This window comes from Geotrypetes seraphini, chromosome 13 (assembly GCF_902459505.1).
Source record: "Geotrypetes seraphini chromosome 13, aGeoSer1.1, whole genome shotgun sequence".
In the NCBI taxonomy this organism is placed as follows: Eukaryota; Metazoa; Chordata; class Amphibia; order Gymnophiona; family Dermophiidae; genus Geotrypetes; species Geotrypetes seraphini.
Genome location: NC_047096.1, coordinates 22,940,669 through 22,960,651, shown reverse-complemented (window position 1 = coordinate 22,960,651; position 19,983 = coordinate 22,940,669). Strand labels below are relative to the sequence as shown.

Sequence of the window (19,983 nt, the reverse complement as noted above, 5' to 3'; positions counted from 1 at the left end):
AAGACAAGTAAGCGCAAGACAAGTGTGCGCGAGACAGCTGAGCGAAAGACATCTGAGTGCCGGCAAGTGAGCGCAAGACAACTGAGCAAAAGACAACTGAGCGTGAGACAACTGAGTGAAAGACATCTGAGCGCCGGCAAGTGAGCGCAAGAGAACTGAACGAAAGATAACTGAGTGCGAGAGAACTGAGCGCCGGTAAGTGAGGGCAAGACAACTGAGCGCCAAGACAAGTAAGCGCAAGACAAGTGTGCGCGAGACAGCTGAGCGAAAGACATCTGAGTGCCGGCAAGTGAGCGCAAGACAACTGAGCAAAAGACAACTGAGCGTGAGACAACTGAGTGAAAGACATCTGAGCGCCGGCAAGTGAGCGCAAGAGAACTGAACGAAAGATAACTGAGTGCGAGAGAACTGAGCGCCGGTAAGTGAGGGCAAGACAACTGAGCGCCAAGACAAGTAAGCGCAAGACAAGTGTGCGTGAGACAGCTGAGCGAAAGACATCTGAGTGCCGGCAAGTGAGCGCAAGACAACTGAGCAAAAGACAACTGAGCGTGAGACAACTGAGTGAAAGACATCTGAGCGCCGGCAAGTGAGCGCAAGAGAACTGAACGAAAGATAACTGAGTGCGAGAGAACTGAGCGCCGGTAAGTGAGGGCAAGACAACTGAGCGCCAAGACAAGTAAGCGCAAGACAAGTGTGCGTGAGACAGCTGAGCGAAAGACATCTGAGTGCCGGCAAGTGAGCGCAAGACAACTGAGCAAAAGACAACTGAGCGTGAGACAACTGAGTGAAAGACATCTGAGCGCCGGCAAGTGAGCGCAAGAGAACTGAACGAAAGATAACTGAGTGCGAGAGAACTGAGCGCCGGCAAGTGAGGGCAAGACAACTGAGCGAAAGACAACTGAGCGCGAGAGAACTGAGCGAAAGACATCTGAGCGCCGGCAACTGAGCTTATAGTGGTTATAATGATTAAATTATTATAGTGATAAAAAATGCATTTGCACACCACAGTATCAGCACGCGTTTGACCCAGGTGCTTTTGTCCCGTTACCCATCTTGCACGCTGTTATCCTTGCGTGCTGTTATCTTTGCGCTGACTTGTCTTGGCGGTTTTGTCCGTGCGCTGTTGTCTTGCACGCATTTGACCTGTCACCAGTGCTCCCTCTAAGCGGGCGGGTGGTGTGAGCAAAATTTTTTCCCCGTGCGCTAAAAATATCGGGCGCCAGCGTCAACTCGCCCAATTCTCCTCTCGCCGCGGCCTGCCATCTCCGTACGCCGTGCGCTGTGACGTGACATTGTGCGCTGCGAAGCAATATTTTGTGCGCCAGCGCACGCCAGCGCAGCTTAGAGGGAACACTGCCTGTCACCCTCTGAACCTGTAAGGCACTTTGGTTATAGCTAACAAGATCTGGGCATTGGTCTCATAGGCATTAATTTCTAGCATATAAACATTCATAGAGATATTTTAGAAGATTAGGAGTAATTATCATACTGGTGGATTATTGTAAGAAATCATCAAATTATAAATATACAACCTGCAGCATTTGTTATATGAATGCCAGCAAATTTGGATCAAAGGCAGGAGAGCTAAAACCCAGACATGTGGCCCCGTCCGAGCCCTGATCCATTCTACCCAAGCTCCGTCCTGTTCTGCTCAAGTCACGCCCTTTTCCACTCCAACTCCGCCTGCCCCAAACCTCTTCTTCTCTCTCCTTGAGCTCGGAGCCTTTTCTGGAGGGCCTCTGATCATGCGCAGTTGTGATGCAATGATGTCACATGCATGCACGCTTACGTGTGATGACATCGCTTCACACCCGCGCATGCTCAGAGCCCTCCAGATGCAGCCCCGAACTTGAAAACCCGGACAAAGTGCTGTTTTTTCAAAAATCCATCTGGACACCCAGACAGTCCTCTAAAAAGAAGACATGTCTGGGTAAATCTGGACGTCTGGAGTATTGCGTTCAATTCTGGTCTCCTTATCTCAAGAAAGATATAGCGACACTAGAAAAGGTTCAAAGAAGAGCGACCAAGATGATAAAGGCTTTGAAGGGGTGGGGGCTGGGGGCGGAACGGGGCAGGACTGGAAACGGAACAAAGCGGGGATGGAGGCGGAACTCCTTGTGAATGAGGAAAGACTAAAAAGGTTAGGGCTCTTGGGCTTGGAAAAGAGAAGGCTGAGGAGAGATATGATTGAAGTCTACAAAATCCTGAGTGGAGTAGAACGGGTACAAGTGGATCGATTTTTCACACCATCAAAAATTACAAAGACTAGGGGACACTCGATGAAGTTACAGGGAAATACTTTTAAAACCAATAGGAGGAAATATTTTTTCACTCAGAGAATAGATAAGATTTGGAACGCATTGCCAGAGGTTGTAGTCAAAGTGGATAGCGTAGCTGGTTTTAAGAGAGGTTTGGACAAATTCCTGGAGGAAAAGTCCATAGTCTGTTATTGAGAAATGCACGAGGGAAGTCACTGCTTGACCTGTATCGGTAGCATGGAATATAGCTACACCTTGGGTTTTGGCCAGATACTAGGGACCTGGATTGGCCACTGTGAGAACGGGCTACTGGGCATGATGGACCATTGGTCTGACCCAATAAGGCTATTCTTATGTGAGCCAAGTGTAGGACAATTAAGCCATTGTAACATCACTGATGAGGTTGGCTCCAAGTCATTGTGGAATGAGGCATTATGACATCACAATCTCAGCTCTGGAATGTTGCTCTCATTGGGGTTCCAGAATCTTGCTATTCTTTGAGATGCTGGAATGTTGCTACTCCTTGCGTTTTGGCCAGGTACTAGGGACCTGGATTGGCCACCATGAGAACGGACTACTGGGCTTGATGGACCATTGGTCTGACCCAGTAAGGCTATTCTTTTTTTTTTTTTGCAAATAATTTTTATTGATAATGCAGCCAAAGTCACAACAAGAAACAAAAGTTATAATTCAAGGTTACACAAGTACAGTGCAAACAGTCCAGGAAAGGGAACAGTAAACAATCAAGGCTATTCTTATGTTATTAATGTGGTAACGGTGGGAGGGATAAAGGGGATGAGACTTGAATACTGCTTTTTCTGTGTGGTTTACACAATCAAAGTAGTTTACATATTTTAGGCAGGTACTTATTTTATACCTGGGGCAACCAGTGTTGTAGTAGTCTCTTCAGTCTCAAGAGATAGTGTTAAGAATACTTCTGCCTCGAAGGTAATACTTACCCCCTCTTTTAAAAAGGCACACTAAGCATTTTAGCGTGCGATAACTAATTTAGCGCTCGCTAATCAATTTAGCACATGCTAAATGTTAACACATCCATAGGATATAATGGAAGTGTTAAATGACTTGCCCGGAATCACATGGAGCTGCAGTGGGAATTGAGCTCAGCACCTCAGGGTGCTGAGCCGACTGCTCTAACCCTTAGGCTGCACCTCCACTTCACAGAGAAAATGTGTTGTACCCCCCAGGACCTCGCCAAATTGAATCCTAGCTACTTCCCTGCCTCAAAGAAAGTCAACTAAATTGGGCTTGATTTCCATTCCTACCTTGAGCTCCATTGTGCTGCTGCTTCCAATTTTTATTTCTTGGTTAGCCACTTGAAGCCGCAAGGCCCGCAGTCCACTGGAACCTGCATCCAACTTCTTTTTGCTGATATCAACTTCCAGAAACTCAGGTCTTTCGGGACAGGTTTTCAGTAGCGTGTACGAGTTTTCCAGCGGGTAACTGAACGTAGCCGAGTCAAACGTTTGCAGCACTTGATTCTGAGTTACCGAGCACACGCTTTCACGTTTGGGATAGCAGCCTTGGTACCCATTCTCCACGGAGCACATCTCCCCCTCCCGGCAGCTGGTGTTAAAGCACGTGACCTCGCCATCCTCCTCACACCAGCACTGTACGGTGCAGTCCAGAGTGGCCCAAAAGGAATCCCCTATGGCGTAGTACCTGCCGTACAGGTCACAGCCACAGTGGTGCAGAGGGACGCAGAGATCCGCACTAAGGACGTAGCCCTCGTTACACTCGCAGCCTTCAGTACAAGGGGTCGTGCAGGTTAAGGGAGCGGTGAGGTCCGAGCAGGAAGCAGGACAGCTGCTCGTACAAATCGAATAACGGCTATGGTCGGGGCAGTGCACGGCAGCAGCTGTGAGAGAGAAAACACCGTTAAATGCAGTCACATACTGTACACAGCATACAAACTACCGTCAATATCAGTAAGTCATCTCTCCCTCTCTCTCGTATTTGTAAGAACCTGAACTAGGCTCGTAGATCAATTTCTACAAATAATGGAGTCCTTTTACTAAGGCGTTCTAACCAATTTAGCGCGCCTTAGCATTTAGCGTGTACTAATCTTTAGCACGTGCTAAATTGATTAGCGTGCCTTAGTAAAAGGACCCCAGTGTAACATAAAATTCAGTACACAGTAAACATAGATATTAAAACTAAGTTTAGTAGAGATCTTTAAGACCAAACCGACTATTTTCAGTTTATCTATGAAGGACATTTATGAGATATTTTTGTATGTATTTAGGGGTCTATTCATTATTCAAATAGTACTATGTTATCAGAAATAGTATGCGTGATAAAATGGTATTTAATAGGCAATGCACTAAAATGTTTTATCGCACACCCGTGGTGAACTAAATGTCAGTTTTCAGTGGGTTTGAACCCAAAGTGGGAGGGCACAAAATCTTCTCTCTCCTCCCACGATCTGACCTTCAACTCAAAATATAAATACCTGACCTGGCAAGGATTTACAAGCCTTAGTGATTTTATTTATCTATTTAAATGTTTATATTTTCATATTGCTCAGTCACAGAGATCTAGGCAGTTTACACAATTTCAACATATTTAATCAAATTACAGACTAAAACATCATAAAATGGAAACAGAAACTCTATCATGTCTTCCCAGCAAAGACTTTATTTTTTTTACCACAGCATACACCATGAGCCCGATTCTATACAGGGCACAGGAGAATGTGGTGAAATCAGTTAACTTAGCGGGGTTTAAAAAAGGTTTGAATAATTTCCTAAAAGAGAAGTCCATAGGCCATTATTGAGATTGCTTGGGGAAATCCCCTGCTTATTCCTAGGATAAGCAGCATAAAATCTGTTTTACTACTACCGGTAGGTACTTGGGACCTGGGTTGGCCACTGTTGGCCCAGTGTGGCAATTCTTATGTTCTTATATGAGTCAACTATTGTGACATCACTGATGATGCTGGCTCTTAGGCATTGATAGAATGAGGCTTTATGACATCACAATCTCAGCTCTGGAATGTTGCTACTCTTCAGGTTTCTGCCAAGTACTTGGGACCTGGGTTGGCCACTGTTGGAAACAGGATACTGGGCTTGATGGACCTTCGGTCTGTCCCAGTGTGGCAATTCTTATGTTCTTATATGAGTCAACTATTGTGACATCACTGATGATGCTGGCTCTTAGGCATTGATAGAATGAGGCTTTATGACATCACAATCTCAGCTCTGGAATGTTGCTACTCTTCAGGTTTCTGCCAAGTACTTGGGACCTGGGTTGGCCACTGTTGGAAACAGGATACTGGGCTTGATGGACCTTCGGTCTGTCCCAGTGTGGCAGTTCTTATCATAGACACCTAGGAATGTGGTACTTAGTGCATGTCAATGTCAAGTGAACTGCCGTTTATAGAATTGTGCCTAGTGTCACCTAAAGGAGACTTAGGAACTGGTAGGTGCCTGATCCTTAGGTGCATCCTATTTATGCCAGGGTTTTCTTGGCCTAAGTTAGGCACCTTCATGCAAAACCTTCACACCCACGATCTGCCCCTAACCACGCCTACTCTCTGGTAGGCACCTTGGACTAGGCACCTACTTGAAAGCCATGGGCACCTACCACCCAATTAATTTTAATTTAAGCAATTGTTATAGACAATTAAGTTTTTAAAAATAATTAACTTAGGCGTCTAGCTCAGCTGAGCGCATCATTCCAGGTGCCTAACATTAGGTGTTATTTATAGAATCAGGGCCAAAAGCCTGTCAAAAGAGTAGAGTCCTAAGTTCCTTTTTAAAAAGAGTTACACTTCGCATTTCCTTCAGTCGCCAAGGCAAAGAGTTCCATAATTGTGAGCCCAGGGTATAAATGATTGAAGCACGGTATTAATCTAATCGGACCACTGACTGTGAGAGAATTTCCAGCAGCATTTGATTGCTTGATCCTAGTGCTTGAGGTGGCTGGTATACTGTATATGTAATCTTGAGGTAACAGTGGCTGATACTTGCTGTGTCCTAACTTTAAAAACCAGATATAAAATTTTATATCTAATTCTAAAACCCATGGGTAACCAATGCAAATACATTAAGGCAGAGGTAACCTGCTCATCCCGATTAAATCCTACTAATACTCTTGCCACAGAATTCTGGGTGACTAAAGCCTTAGACACACCCATGAGCAAGCTATTAGAGTTATCAAAGTACGGGGTAATAATACTCAGTACCACCATTCTAAAATTATTAAGACTCAACAGCCCCTTCAATTGCCTCAGAGTTCTAAGTTTCACACAGACTGTTCTGATGACATTCACTACTTGATGCTTCATAGATAATGAGGAGTCTATAATGACTCCTAAATTTCGCAGTTTGTCAACAATCAGGATCTGAATGTCATTCAAAACAAAAATGACATTCAGATCCCGATTGGAATATCATCGTAGGGAAAACTAGACCAAAGCAGAATCTTTGTTTTAACAAGATTTAACTGCAGATGATTCGCTGTCATCCACTGCAAAATCATATTCAGACGAAGATTGGGTTCATCAAAGGCCTTGTCGATCGAAGTAATTGGCATTAAAAACTGAATGTCATCAACATACATCTTAAATTGCACATTCAAACAATTTAAAAATCGACACAAAGGTAACAGAAAAAATATTAAATAACACAGCAGATAGGTGGGAACCTTGAGGAAGATTAACTTATTCTCAAAATCGCCTGATCTATTATGCTGATTAATCACATAAAACTGCCTATCATTCAAAAAAAGATTGAAACCATGATGACACCAGTCCTGCAATTTACACGCTCAATCAAAATAACATGATGAATCGTGTCAAAGGCTGCTGAAATATTAAGAGCTATCAAAAGAAAACGTTGCCCCCTGTCAAAACCTCTCTTAAATCAACCAAGGAAAGTACATTGTTAATTTCAGTGCCTTCTGCAGTGTCTTTGGTACCATCTAGGATCCACACTGCTTTGGACTGGGTTGAGGGCTGGATGCTTGAGCATAGGCAGAAGCTAATATCAGACAAAACTAAATGCTGGCTTTTACAAAGCCATGGTAGAGGTTTCTACTGCGGGCCGGTGAGGTAAATGCTCCGACGCTCATAGAATTTATATTTGCTTTGCCAGTCTGTGGTAGAAACCTCTACCACGGCGGTATATAAGGAGCCCTAAGATTTTCCTTGCCACTCAGATGTCTACTATTAGCGATATGGGACTTACTGTTCATCAAGATTTTTATCCCTTTGCTGCTACCATGAGGATCTTGTGAATGACTCTGAACAGGCTTTACCATGGCGCGAGGAGAGTTTTTCATGTGATGTGTGCGCTTCGTTCCCTTTGGGGCTATTTTTTGGAATTTTAGTCTAGGCTGTTAGTCCCGGCACTGATCCTGAGTATACTCGACTACTGTAATATTATTTATCTAGGGTGTCCACAGTGGTTAATTGAGCAATTGTAGACGGTTCAGATTACCCCTTTGCTGGAAGGGGGGGAGGGATCATTTAAAAGTCATGATCATGTGACCGTGTATTATAATAGGTTGCATTAGCTGCTGTTGCAGACGAGAGTATTATTTAAATTTGCCTGCAAACTCTATTACCGTATTTGCCGGCGTATAAGACGACTGGGCGTATAAGACGACCTCCCAACTTTTACAGTTAAAATATAGAGTTTGTTATATACTCGCCGTATAAGACTACCCCTTCTTCCGATTCGCGACCCCCCCCCCAAGCCGGCAAAAACAGCTTTGCACCGCAGGCCCAGCCGCCCAAGACGAGTCGGAGGCCCCTACCCGCCGCATCCTGCACATGGGCAGACTCAGCACAAACGCTGCTGATGGCCCCAATCGACACGCTGACCTCCCCGCGCACGCTGACCATCTTCTCTCTGCCTGCATTTTCCCCGCGGCTCTCTTCGGCGACTCAGCAGGGGCAGTGATCAAGACAGGCTGCAAACGTCGGGACCTTCCCTCTCTGAGTCCCGCCTATTTTGTTTCAACTTCCTGTTTCCGCATAGGCGAGACTCACAGAGGGAATAACCGCCTGTCTTGATCGCCCAAGGCTGGGAGGAACAGAAGATTTCTGCAAACACCATCGGGGCAGAAAATTTAACGGGTCCATCTCGCCGGTCCTGTGCGGACCGGCAGGAATTTTCTGCGGACTGGCACCGGTCCGCGGACCGGCGGTTGAAGAACTGTGATGTAAACAGTACCCGGCATATAAGACGACCCCCGACTTTGGGGAGGATTTTAAGGTACTGAAAAGTCGTCTTATACGCCGGCAAATACGGTAAGTGCTTCATGATTTGGCCCCGCCTTTAGCTGTGACGCTTTTAATGTTAATCATTTTGTTTTTCCTTCCGTTCGTGGCAGGTTTAGACATTGATGTATGGACAACTTGTTCTCTTTTCAGGCAGTGCAATTGTGGGCGGAGCTTTCTGCCCTCTACTTATGTTGTTTTTAGGTGTTGGGTGAAAATCTATTTATTGAGAAATTTGTATTGCCTGTTGCACAATTTTATTTATTTCACAATTTACGTACCACATAAAACTATGCGGTTTACATATTAGCTGCATACATATTATCCTGAGCCCTTTAGTCGCTAAACATTTAGGGCTTCTTTTACAAAGGTGCGTTAGGGCCTTAACGAGCGGAATAGCTCGCGCTAAATTGCCCCGTGTGCTAGCCGCTACCGCCTCCTTTTAAGCAGGCGGTAGTTTTTCAGCTAGCGCGTGCTATAGCGGGTGCTAATCTTGTGCGTGCGCTAAAACCGCTAGAGCCCTTAAAACAAACAAGGACAAACAAAAATTTCCTATCCCCCTCCCCCCCCAAGAAAAATAATACTATATCAATACAGATATTATCAAATCATAATTTCCCCAATTAAAATGCAGAAAAACACTTACGGGTCCTTTTGCTGAGGTGTGGTAGCCGATTTAGCGCGCACTAAACGCTAACGTGTCCATTATATCCTATGGATGTGTTAACATTTAGCATGTGCTAAATTGATTAGCGAGCGCTAAATTAGTTATCGCACGCTAAAATGCTTAGTGTGCCTTTTTAAAAGAGGGGGTAAGTATTACCTTCGAGGCAGAAGTATTCTTAACACTATCTCTTGAGACTGAAGAGACTACTACAACACTAGCATAGGAAAGCATTGACAAAGAGCTGCATTTTTAACATTTTCTTGAAATTGATCTTCCCCACATAGAATGCCAGGTAGGGCATTCCAAAGTTTCGCACCGGCCACAGACATCATTGATGCTCTATTCCTAACATGCACAATAGACATCTGGCTCTCCATGCTCAATTTCATGGCATTTTCAGATCTTAAATTTCTTCCTGGTTTCTTTTATTGTGACCCACTCAGAACTGTAAGGTTGCTATGGTATATAGATAAATAATAAAAATAATTATTATTATTATAAAGTAATAGAGTTTCTGTGTCATGGTTGGCTCAAAATCCAAATTGATTTTGATTGATCCAATTATGCTTGACCATCTCCTTGGCATAACCATCTCCTTGACCATGAGCTTGGCAGTTGGCGGCATTGTTGCTGGGCTGAGGTTACTGCTGCTCTCCCACCCCCCAACCCCACATACTCGGTTGTTATGGAGGCTGGTGTGGGTGTCGGCCCAGTGATGCTGCTACTGACTGCTGAGCTTGGGAAACAGTTTGGCTGCTGGAGGAGGAGGTCCTCAACCGGCGGGGGTTGGGGGATCCCTACTAGCAAGAGGGTGACAATTTTGAGTGAGCCTGAGCCCAAAGTGGGTGGACCTTTGCTCAAGCAGGCTCACTTGTGGCTACACCAGAGATGCTTATAGAAAAAAATATCCTCGCTAACCTGTAATAACTATTGCTATGCAAGCGAACCCATAAAACAGTAGCTTCTATGCTGTAATTTTATTCCGATGGGCCCTGCTACAGATAACATGTGCTAATCTTTAGTAAAAGACCCCTTAGTTAATTAAATCATGTTAGATGTTTAGCGTGGGTTTCATTGTGCTCCAGTCATTAACGTGGCAACAGTTAGCATGTCTTGTAAACTGCCACATTAATACCCGCGGGATGATTTTATAACAGGACATCTGCTTTTGAAGGACTCATAGGTGCTAATAATCTTTATCCTATTTTAGTTCAAACCATTTTTTATTGGTGACAAACAACAACAAAAAAAACCCAGCAAAGCACATTACAAAACTCACGGCAAGTGCAACATAGGAAAGCACAATATACCGCTGAAAGTCAGTCATCGAGAAATTTCAAAGGATGTATTCTCCCTTCCCCCATTTCAGAACCCCCACCCCTGTTCTCCCCCCCCCCATCAACAACAGCAGAATCCCCCCAAGGCAACCCCCCCCTTTTCCCCTTAGCCTCCCCACCCCGTTCCCTTTATACAACCAAACTGTGTAGAGGCCCTCAATAAGTAAGGGAGCAGCAATCAACATGCCTCACAGAACCAACAAACAAAGTGGAGAAAGAACCCCCATAATACCCAAACCCCAATCCCTAAGGCAGGGCTACCCAAATGCGGTCCTCGAGATCTACTGGCAGGCCAGGTTTTCTGGATATCCACAATGAACATGCATGAGAGAGATTTGCATACCAAGAAGGCAGTGCAGGCAAATCTCTGTCATGCATATTCATTGTGGATATCCAGAAAACCTGGCCTGCCAGTAGATCTCGAGGACCACACTTGGGCAGTCCTGCCCTAAGGCAATAAGGAAATACAGCATAGACACCCATCAGGGTGTCTCCAACAGCAGGCGATCATCTATCCCCTCCCCCTCCCCCACAGGAAAAAAAAATACTTCCCCTCCAGCTGCCCCCCTTATACTCCTGCCCCCTCCTTTTGTTCACCACCACAGCCACACACAACATACAATGTTTATCCTATTTTATAAGAGACACATAAGCACCTATTTGTCTTTATAAAAATACTAGCACATGTCCTGCAGAAGCCTGGAGTTGAAAATCACCGTGCTACACCATCATAGCTAACTGATAGTGTATCCATTAGTCCTAATAGATAAGAATGAACATTCATGACTATAGTATTTCGGCTTTACTGATGTTACACTGACCTTCAAAACCGGGAGCACATTTCAGACTCCAGGAGAATGTTCTTATGAAAAAAATCCCTCTGTTTGGGTCAGGAACCTTTGAGTTCTGAAGTAACTACTGCTGTAATAACTTACCAGTGGAAATGTTTCCAGTCACTTTCTCTGGGTTTATTATTTTTTTAATGGATTTATATTCGAGTGATAAAGAGCCACAGTTCCTCCCACTGCTGTTTTTATACAGGCTGTGGAAAATCAAAGTTATAATCTGGATTCTTCTCTTTCACCACAACCATCTTTTTGAATAATTTAACCTTTGCATAAATTCCCAGAAACATGTCCTGCTAATAAACATATAGGGCTCCTTTTACTAAGGTGCGCTAGCGTTTTTAGCGCATTGCAGGAAATTATCGCATGCTACGCTTCTAGAACTAACGCCAAGCGCGCAGGGCAATGTAGCACGCGCTATTCTGTGCGTTAAAGCCCTAACGCGGCGTAGTAAAAGGAGCCCATAGAGGTCCATATTCAATGGAGTGGTGATCCCATTTCTTTGAACATATACCATCCAATATATTCCAAGGAAATTATGCATTCAGTTGGCGGCCAGTGAATGCAAACTTTGCATGTGTACGCTTTCAAAAATGATAGAGATGGTGCCAGGCCATTTAAACTGCTAAACAGCCCAATACTATCTGTATAATTGTAGGCCACGATAGGGGCGCGTGGTAGCCTCCCTAAAAATTATCCATTTAGGGACAAAGTTATCAACGTAGGCTTCTGTTAACGTGTATTATTTAACTGTTACCCCCAGCAATTAGGTCTCGTTACATAAAATGGGACTTGTCAGGGGTAAATAGCACAAATTAGTGGTAAAATAACACATTTTAATGGAAGCCCACGTTGATAACTTCCTCTGAGCTGATACTGTGATGTCATAATACCTCATTCCATCAATATCTAAGAACCAACCTCATCAGTGATATCACAATGGCTCACATACAGCAATGATTAAAATTTCTAAAGATATTTATTTTTTCTTAATTAAGGGGGGTATGTTATTAGTGTGGTCTACCATTAAAATGGGTTATTTAACTGTTATCCCCAGTTAGTAGTAATTAGGTCTCATTGCATAAAATGGATTTACATAAATAACATAACTTAACCAGTGGTGTAGCTAGGACTGAATGGGCCCCATGTGGAAAAATTAAGATGAGCCCCCTTCTAATTTATTTATTTATTTATTTATTTATTTAAATCATTTATATACCGTCAAAGGCCTAAACGGTTTACATGATATTGCATACATAAACACGTAAACATGAATGAGCAAATCCTCAGAAAATCAGCAATAGACAGATCAAAGCCAAAAAAGGCCTATATAAACAATTATGTTGTGGGGACTGGGGGGGGGTGTTATTTTAACAGAAGTCGTGCTATTTTAGCACAGGGTCTCATTTTATGCAAATAAAACACAACTCATGGTAAAATAACCCAACTTAATGGTCCCTCTAAGCGGGATCCATGCCTATGTCCTGCCCACACTCCGCCCCGTGTTTGCCCATCTTGCAAAAATACACGCTGTGTAAGTGAAGCAAATATTTGCAAAATAGCATTTAGTTGCCATATTAACTTTTGCATGTGTAAGTGTATACATATGCACATTTATACACATAATGAGCTTGTAAATGTGAGAGCCTAGAACAGAACGGTCCTTGTGTATTACTTTGGCTATTTCCTGAGTAAAGTGGCCAGTTATAAGCAGTCTTCATGTTTTATAAAAATGCAAGGGAGCTTCTGCTGATCACATAAGTGCTTTCAAATATCTACCTGATACATTTGATAATACAAATCCTTTTTTTTTTTTTTTAAACTTCTGATCTATTGTGTGACTTACCGCAGCCGGTCTGGGTTCTCCAGTCTCCAATTGGAATTCCAAGGGCTTGGCAAACAAGAGCATATGCCTGGACAGCTTGGCAGAAACTGGTTCCATTATCCTTAGTGCCACAGAGGTCATAAACACAGCTGTGAACAAAGGCTGTTGGATCCACCACTGTGCCACATTCCCAGAGTGGGCCATTAGTCCTGTTGATGAAACCACAATAATCAGCAGAAAAGTAAAGGGTTTCTGTGGCCGCATCACAGAAACTACAGTTATCCAAACAGCCCGAAGAGCACTTCCAGTCAGGGTGGTACACCCGCCAACTTTCCCCCAGGTCTAGCACAGATTCAGCAGGTCTGCCATCAGAACGAAGGGTATCATCCTGAGGATTTTTATTGTAGTTACCACACAGTCCACAGGTGGCATTGATGTAGGTGCCTGGAACAGAGATAGAGGCATAGTGCTGGCCGTCATAGGTAACCAGGAGGCCAAAATCTGTTTCCACTGCTGTTGACAAACCGCTTTGGTAGATTTTTATGGTTCCCAGGTCCAAGTTGACAGGCAGGGAAGTCACCAAGTCATTTACCTACAGAACAAAGACAAAGACCCATAAAACTGAATTCCCGCTGTTATTTCACTGAAGGACATGGCGGCTACTCAGGGAAAATGTGCACCTAGTTCCAGATAACACTGATGGAAGATAATAGTGATGCAGTCAAGTATTCTGGGATTCAGTCAAATAAAGGCAAAGTCCTTCATCATGAAACTAACAGGTTCAAAACAAACTCAACACTGAGGTTCACGCATAGAGAAGCGAGAGAGTCAATACATTTCATAGACTAAGGTGAGGAAGGCCCAAAACGCCTCACTATACGATCTTTACCCCTGATTTAATGCTATTTGCTTCTGATACAGCTTCTACTCCAGCTCTGAATAGCAAATGTTGTACCTCCAGTTCTATTAAGTTGAGCACACAATTTGATGCTTAGTGTGCAAAGTTGCACATTCAAATTATAGCCTAGTGACTTAATTGGCATCACTTAATTGGCAAATTTGTTGATAATTGGCATTAACAACCAATAATTGGCTGCAATCAGTGTTAACTGGTGCTAATTGACACTAATTGATATAATTAATTGACACAATTGACATAACTGCCTTTAGGGCACGGATCGGATCCGAACCGTGAGTGATCCGATCCGATCCGTGTCCGGGGGGGGCTGATTCACAAATCGCCCTCATGCAAATGAGGGTGATTGGAATCACACTCCCAACCAAATGCCTGGATCACTCTATAGCAATCCCCCTGGTGCTGGGGGGGTCTTTTAAATGCATTCCCCTGTACCTCTTGTAGTTGACACCAGCAGCACCTCTCTTCCTCTCTGCCCCCCCCGCTCCTCTTCTTGCCGCACACATGTGCCCCTTGCCTTCCCCCGTACCTTTTTTATACTTCCCCGGCGTGAGGTTGCTGCCTGCGTCGGCACTAGCGCGCTCTCTGATGTCACTTCCGGGAAGTACACCTAGTAAGTGACGTCAAAGGGTGAGCCGACACCGACGTGGGCATGCTGCATGCTGGAGAAGTTAAAAAGGTTCAAGTTTTAATTAAAATTTGATTCTGTCGCTTATCAAACTTCTAAGTGAGTTTACAGATAAAATATAAAGAGGGAAAAAAATAAAAACACCAATAACAATACAAATATTATATAAAAAAAAAGAAGATAAAAACAACTTTAAACAAATGGTGTAACTAATATGACATACTGGACTAGACTAGATGGGGAGGAAAGGGATGGGGGGAACATGCGGTGGGGGGAGCAGGGAAGAGGGTAGGGGAGGAGTGCCCCTGCCCCTGGCGCCGCTCACCCTTACTATGCCGCTGTCCACTCCTATAAGTAGGTGGCACATACGGTTTTTACGTTTCTTTATAAAAGAAGCTTGAAACAGGCACTTTCCAAACACCTAAACCTAGGCATCCTCTTATAGAATGACTCCTAATATGGAGGGGGGAACCCTTTTTTTTTTTTTTTTTTTTTTTATAAATCTTTATTGATTTTCAAGTAGTAACAGTGCAATACATATGAATCTGAACGTGTAACAAATCAAGAAAAGCACTTTGAACTTACAAATATTCGAAAGTAATCTTTTTCCCCCACCCCCTTTACTTAATCAATAATATAAATGCAATTATCCTTCCAATAACCCACTCTTATTTAAAGTAGTAATACATTTCCAACCCCCCTCCCTCCCACCCTGGATGTGTAAGGAAATCAGACAAAAATTAAAGAGAAATGACAACTATATACAAGCAATACGTGTTATCATCTGCATGGCTATTCCCGAACCCTTTTTAAATCAAGTCCTTCAAGTGCTATGCAAAGAAATGAAAACTAAACTGCAGGTTCCTATTTTTGGAGTCTAAAGCCTTCTGTTTATTCAGGGCCCTGGTTTCTCTCATGAGCTTTGACTCACAGTGTATCTTTTAGATTGAATCACTTTCTCATGATGGAAAAGCAACAGTGTACTGTCTGTGTCTTTATCATTTAAAGCAAAGCCATCTCCTTTAATTCCACCTGCATATTTGTGTCTCTTCTGTCTGTTCTCTGCCTTCTGGAGCCCTCAGTACCTACAGGAAACACAATCTCTTTTGAAAGAGGACGGAATAGGACAATGGAGCCAGACACAGTGACCATTATGAAGGAATATAAACAGATTTACTGCTTACAGCTTGAACTTCCAAGGCTCGGGGGCTTCCTGATGTTACCAAAATACAGTCTTCACACGTTTTTGCAGCACGGGAATAAGCTTTATAACCAACAATTTAGGCAAAAAGCAGGTTGATAGGCAAAATCGCTTATCTGAATTTGCGTTTCGATTTAATTTTCACTTTTTCCAAATCCAAGATCAAGTTAAGTTACATTTAGTTACAAGTTATTTCACTTCCCGTAATCGGTCAGTGTTAAATGCTAAGAAAACAAAATTCTGTGCAAGCTAATGGATACCTACGTGGCATAAATGTGCATGAGGCAAGTCTCTTTCATTTGAAAGGAAGCTCTGGAATGAGAGGGCATAGGATGAACTTAAGAGGTGGTAGGCTCAGGAGTAATCTAAGGAAATGCGTTTTTATAGAAAGGGTGGTAGATGCGTTGAATAGTCTCCCTGTAGAGGTGGTGGAAATGAACTGTCTGAATTCAAGAAAGTGTAGGACAGGCACGTGGGATCTCTTAGGAAGAGCAGGAGATAGTGGATGCTGCGGAGGGACAGACTAGATGGGTCATTTGGCCTTTATCTGCCATCATGTCCTATGTTTCTATAATCATTAAGTCCTATGACCTCATAATACAAGAGTTAAGAGCCGTTAGCCTATAACCATAAAGCTCTATGACCTCACAATGAAGGTGTAAAGAGCCTTAGCCAACAGGGAGAGGAGGAGATAGTGGATGCAGGAGAAGCATGGGCGGGTCAGGGGCGTGCCTAGCACTTACACGCTATGGTTATACAATACTGTTAGCAGTTAGGCGAGAGCATTTACACCAGCTTGCAACTACAGTTAGGAACTACAATGCAAACTTACAGTATTCTATAACAGCAATTACATGTGTAACTGTCAATATAGTATTCATACTTAGCGCTTGGCATTTTAGCACCTAATTTTGTGGGAGTGTGTGGTGCAGTTGTTGGAGCGAACAAAAACGAGGCGAACCTGAATTTCCACAGGAAAAGAAGAACAAGTCCAAAGAAACAAAACTGTGGAAGCATAATGTTCTCGGATCTTTGGATACAATTAATTCAAAAAATTATGTTAAAAGCAGTAATGATGATGCAGACTAAATCTACATATATCTTAAAAGGACCCGAAACGGGCCGTGTTTCGGCTAAACACGCCTTCCTTGGGGATCCTAGGGTGTGAATTTAAAATATGTGCTAGTCTGGAAAGTCCTTAAGATAAATGGTGTACAATAAAGTGGTTAGAGCTACAGCCCCCAGCACCTTGGGGCTGTGAGTTCAAATCCCGCACTGCTCCTTGTGACCCTGGATAAATTGGCTCTTTGCTGTGAAAAGTTTGCCGACCCCTGGAATAGCACTTAAGCAGAATTTTGCCATGTATGTGCACATATGCCACTGTTCTAATGCAATAAATAGATAATTCAGTGTGTACTTTATAGAATTACCCTGTTAGGGGGGCTGTCTAAACAGCAACCCTAAATTAAATAGATTCTGTAAGTTATCCATTTATGATACACATCACATATTCAGCAATCCTCCTTAAATGGATGGGGCCGCTACATATGCGCACAGATAAAGCATCCCTTTATCTTTATGCAGTTGCTTGCTGTCTTAATGAATGGGCTCCCATAGGATTAAAAAAAAAAAATAGTTTAAATCTCCCATAATTAAAGCATAATAAGAATACAATGAAGTAAAATTCAAACAGCATAATGGAACTTTTCTGGGAATAAACATCCTTCTCTTGCTAACGAATACCACTAAACCCTTAGAAAAATGTTCTTACCTTAACTTTACCCAAACTGCCTTTGGATATGACAATGCTGTGGGAATAAACCTCCAGAGAGATCTCTTTAAGCCAGGAGACAGAGGAGCCCCCTCGATTTTCATTTTTGGCTTCCACACTAAAAAAGGGAAGGCGAGCCCCTTGCCAGCATTGCCTGGCAAGAAGATACGAACAAGATCCCTGGAAATGATAGAGAAGTCCATCAAAGGTGTGATAGTGGGGGTCCCCAAACACCACACACGTGCTGCTTTCCAGCGGCAGGCACTGGAAGAACTTCTCTTTGGGTTCACAGACTTCATAGGGGCCACAGAATGCCTCCTGGCAGAAAACTTCATTATTAAAATCCAGGCAACGACACTTTGTTGAGCAATTGGCATTTTCCCAGAATACTTCCCCTTGTCGTAGAAACTGTCCTAAATCAAATAAAACAAAAAAGTAATGTACAATGAAGATTTTAACCTTTAGAAGTGAGGAGCAGCACTTGGAATAATACTTGCTTAAATGCTGTGGGATCGAGTTTCAAAACATAGGCAATTGCCTAAGGACTCCTTTTACTAAATGGCAGTAGAGGTTTCTACCATGGCCCAGCAAGGTAAACGCTTTGAAGTTCATAGGACTTCTATGAGTGTCAGAGCACTTACCTTGCCAGCCCGTGGTAGAAACCTCTACCGCCATTTAGTAAAACCCAGCGTTAAGTATCTAAAATTAGAGGACATAATTTGAGGTCGAGGGGTGGTAGATTCAAAGGCAATGTTAGGAAATTCTACTTTACAGAGAGGGTGGTGGATGCCTGGAATGCGCTCCTGAGAGAGATGGTAGAGAGTAAAACGGTGACTGAGTTCAAAGAAGCGTGGGATGAACACAGAGGATCTAGAATCAGAAAATAATATTAAAAATTGAACTAAGGCCAGTACTGGGCAGACTTGCACGGTCTGTGTCTGTATATGGCCATTTGGTGGAGGATGGGCTGGGGAGGGCTTCAATGGCTGGGAGGGTGTAGATGGGCTGGAGTAGGTTTTAACGGAGATTTCGGCAGTAGGAACCCAAGCACAGTACCAGGTAAAGCTTTGGATTCTTGCCCAGAAATAGCTAAGAAAAAAAAATAAAAAAATTTAAATTGAATCAGGTTGGGCAGACTGGATGGACCATTCGGGTCTTTATCTGCCGTCATCTACTATGTTACTATGTATGTTACTATGTTAGGGAGATTTTCAGTCTCGCAGTGAAAGGCAAGTCCTGTAAGCTATCAGCTGGTGCTGGCTCCTCTCCTCCTTGCCGGCATCTCTCTGCACACCTCTCCTCCGTCAGTAATCCCTCCCGGCGTAGAAATGGGCTCAGGGCCACAGCTGCAGGGCCTCCGCACAGGCGCGAACGTCGACGTGACGACATCACGGGTGCACGTGACCTCATCACATTTACGTCCGCGTATTTCCAGATGCCCTTCAGCCGAGTTCAATGTGCCGCGGCATCAAAAGGTTTGCGGGACATTGCCCCAGAGACTTAAATTTAGGCCTGCGTTATTTTTCCTAGATTTAGGAGCTGATGAGGAACTCGGTAATAAAATCTGGAGTATTTTGAAAGCGGGCGGTCTCTGCGTAAAAAAACATGCACCACTGCTGTAGCCAGATGACATATTCTGAGTTGGTGGTCAATGGGTTGAATGCCTGGGCATGCTTCATATTCTTTCTGCTCCCCCCCCCCCCTAACTGATGTGGCTAACATTTAAGGACCTCCAGTCACATCAGCCATATAGCTGGCTTAACTGCAGGTGCTAAAGGCGCTCAGTTTCGAAAGAGAAAAACATCTGAAAAACATCATAAAACGGTAGAATGACATTCTTCTCGCCAAACTAATACATCAAATCTCATGCAATCTTCTATTCTTTATATTTTCATCTAGTTTCTTTTACTACCATTCATGGATCATCGGAATCTAATGCAATAATCCTTCATTCATTTTACAGAAAAACTGCTTAAATCACCATTGATCCTTTCTTCATTCGTTTTGGTAGCTTAGATAATTTAAAAAATTTTTCTTACATTAAATTTTTATTTAAAACTCTTAGGGCTCCTTTTACTAAGCTGTGATAGCGGTTTTAGCGCACGCTAGACACTAACGCCAGCATTGAGCTGGCGATAGTTTTCGCCACGTAGCGCGGGGTTAGTGCGTGCTAATTTTCTGTGCGTGCTAAAAACGCTAGCGCAGCTTAGTAAAAGAGGGGGTTAGTTCAAGCACTTATCTTAATTAATTGAAGCTCTGTCGGCTGGGGACTTCTGCCGACATGTTTCGCC

At 43.4% G+C, this 19,983-nt stretch overlaps 1 protein-coding gene across 1 annotated transcript in view; it reads right to left on the bottom strand.

Annotated features, from left to right (window-relative positions):
* Positions 1-19,983, bottom strand: part of TECTA (tectorin alpha) — a gene marked incomplete at its 5' end in the record, with an annotated part of 83,640 nt that overhangs the window by 49,034 nt on the left and 14,623 nt on the right. The window contains 3 exons of the mRNA XM_033918676.1: positions 3,542-4,134; positions 13,198-13,768; positions 17,693-18,105. Coding sequence (XP_033774567.1) covers positions 3,542-4,134; positions 13,198-13,768; positions 17,693-18,105 — 1,577 coding nt within the window. The remainder of the gene's footprint in view (positions 1-3,541; positions 4,135-13,197; positions 13,769-17,692; positions 18,106-19,983) is intronic.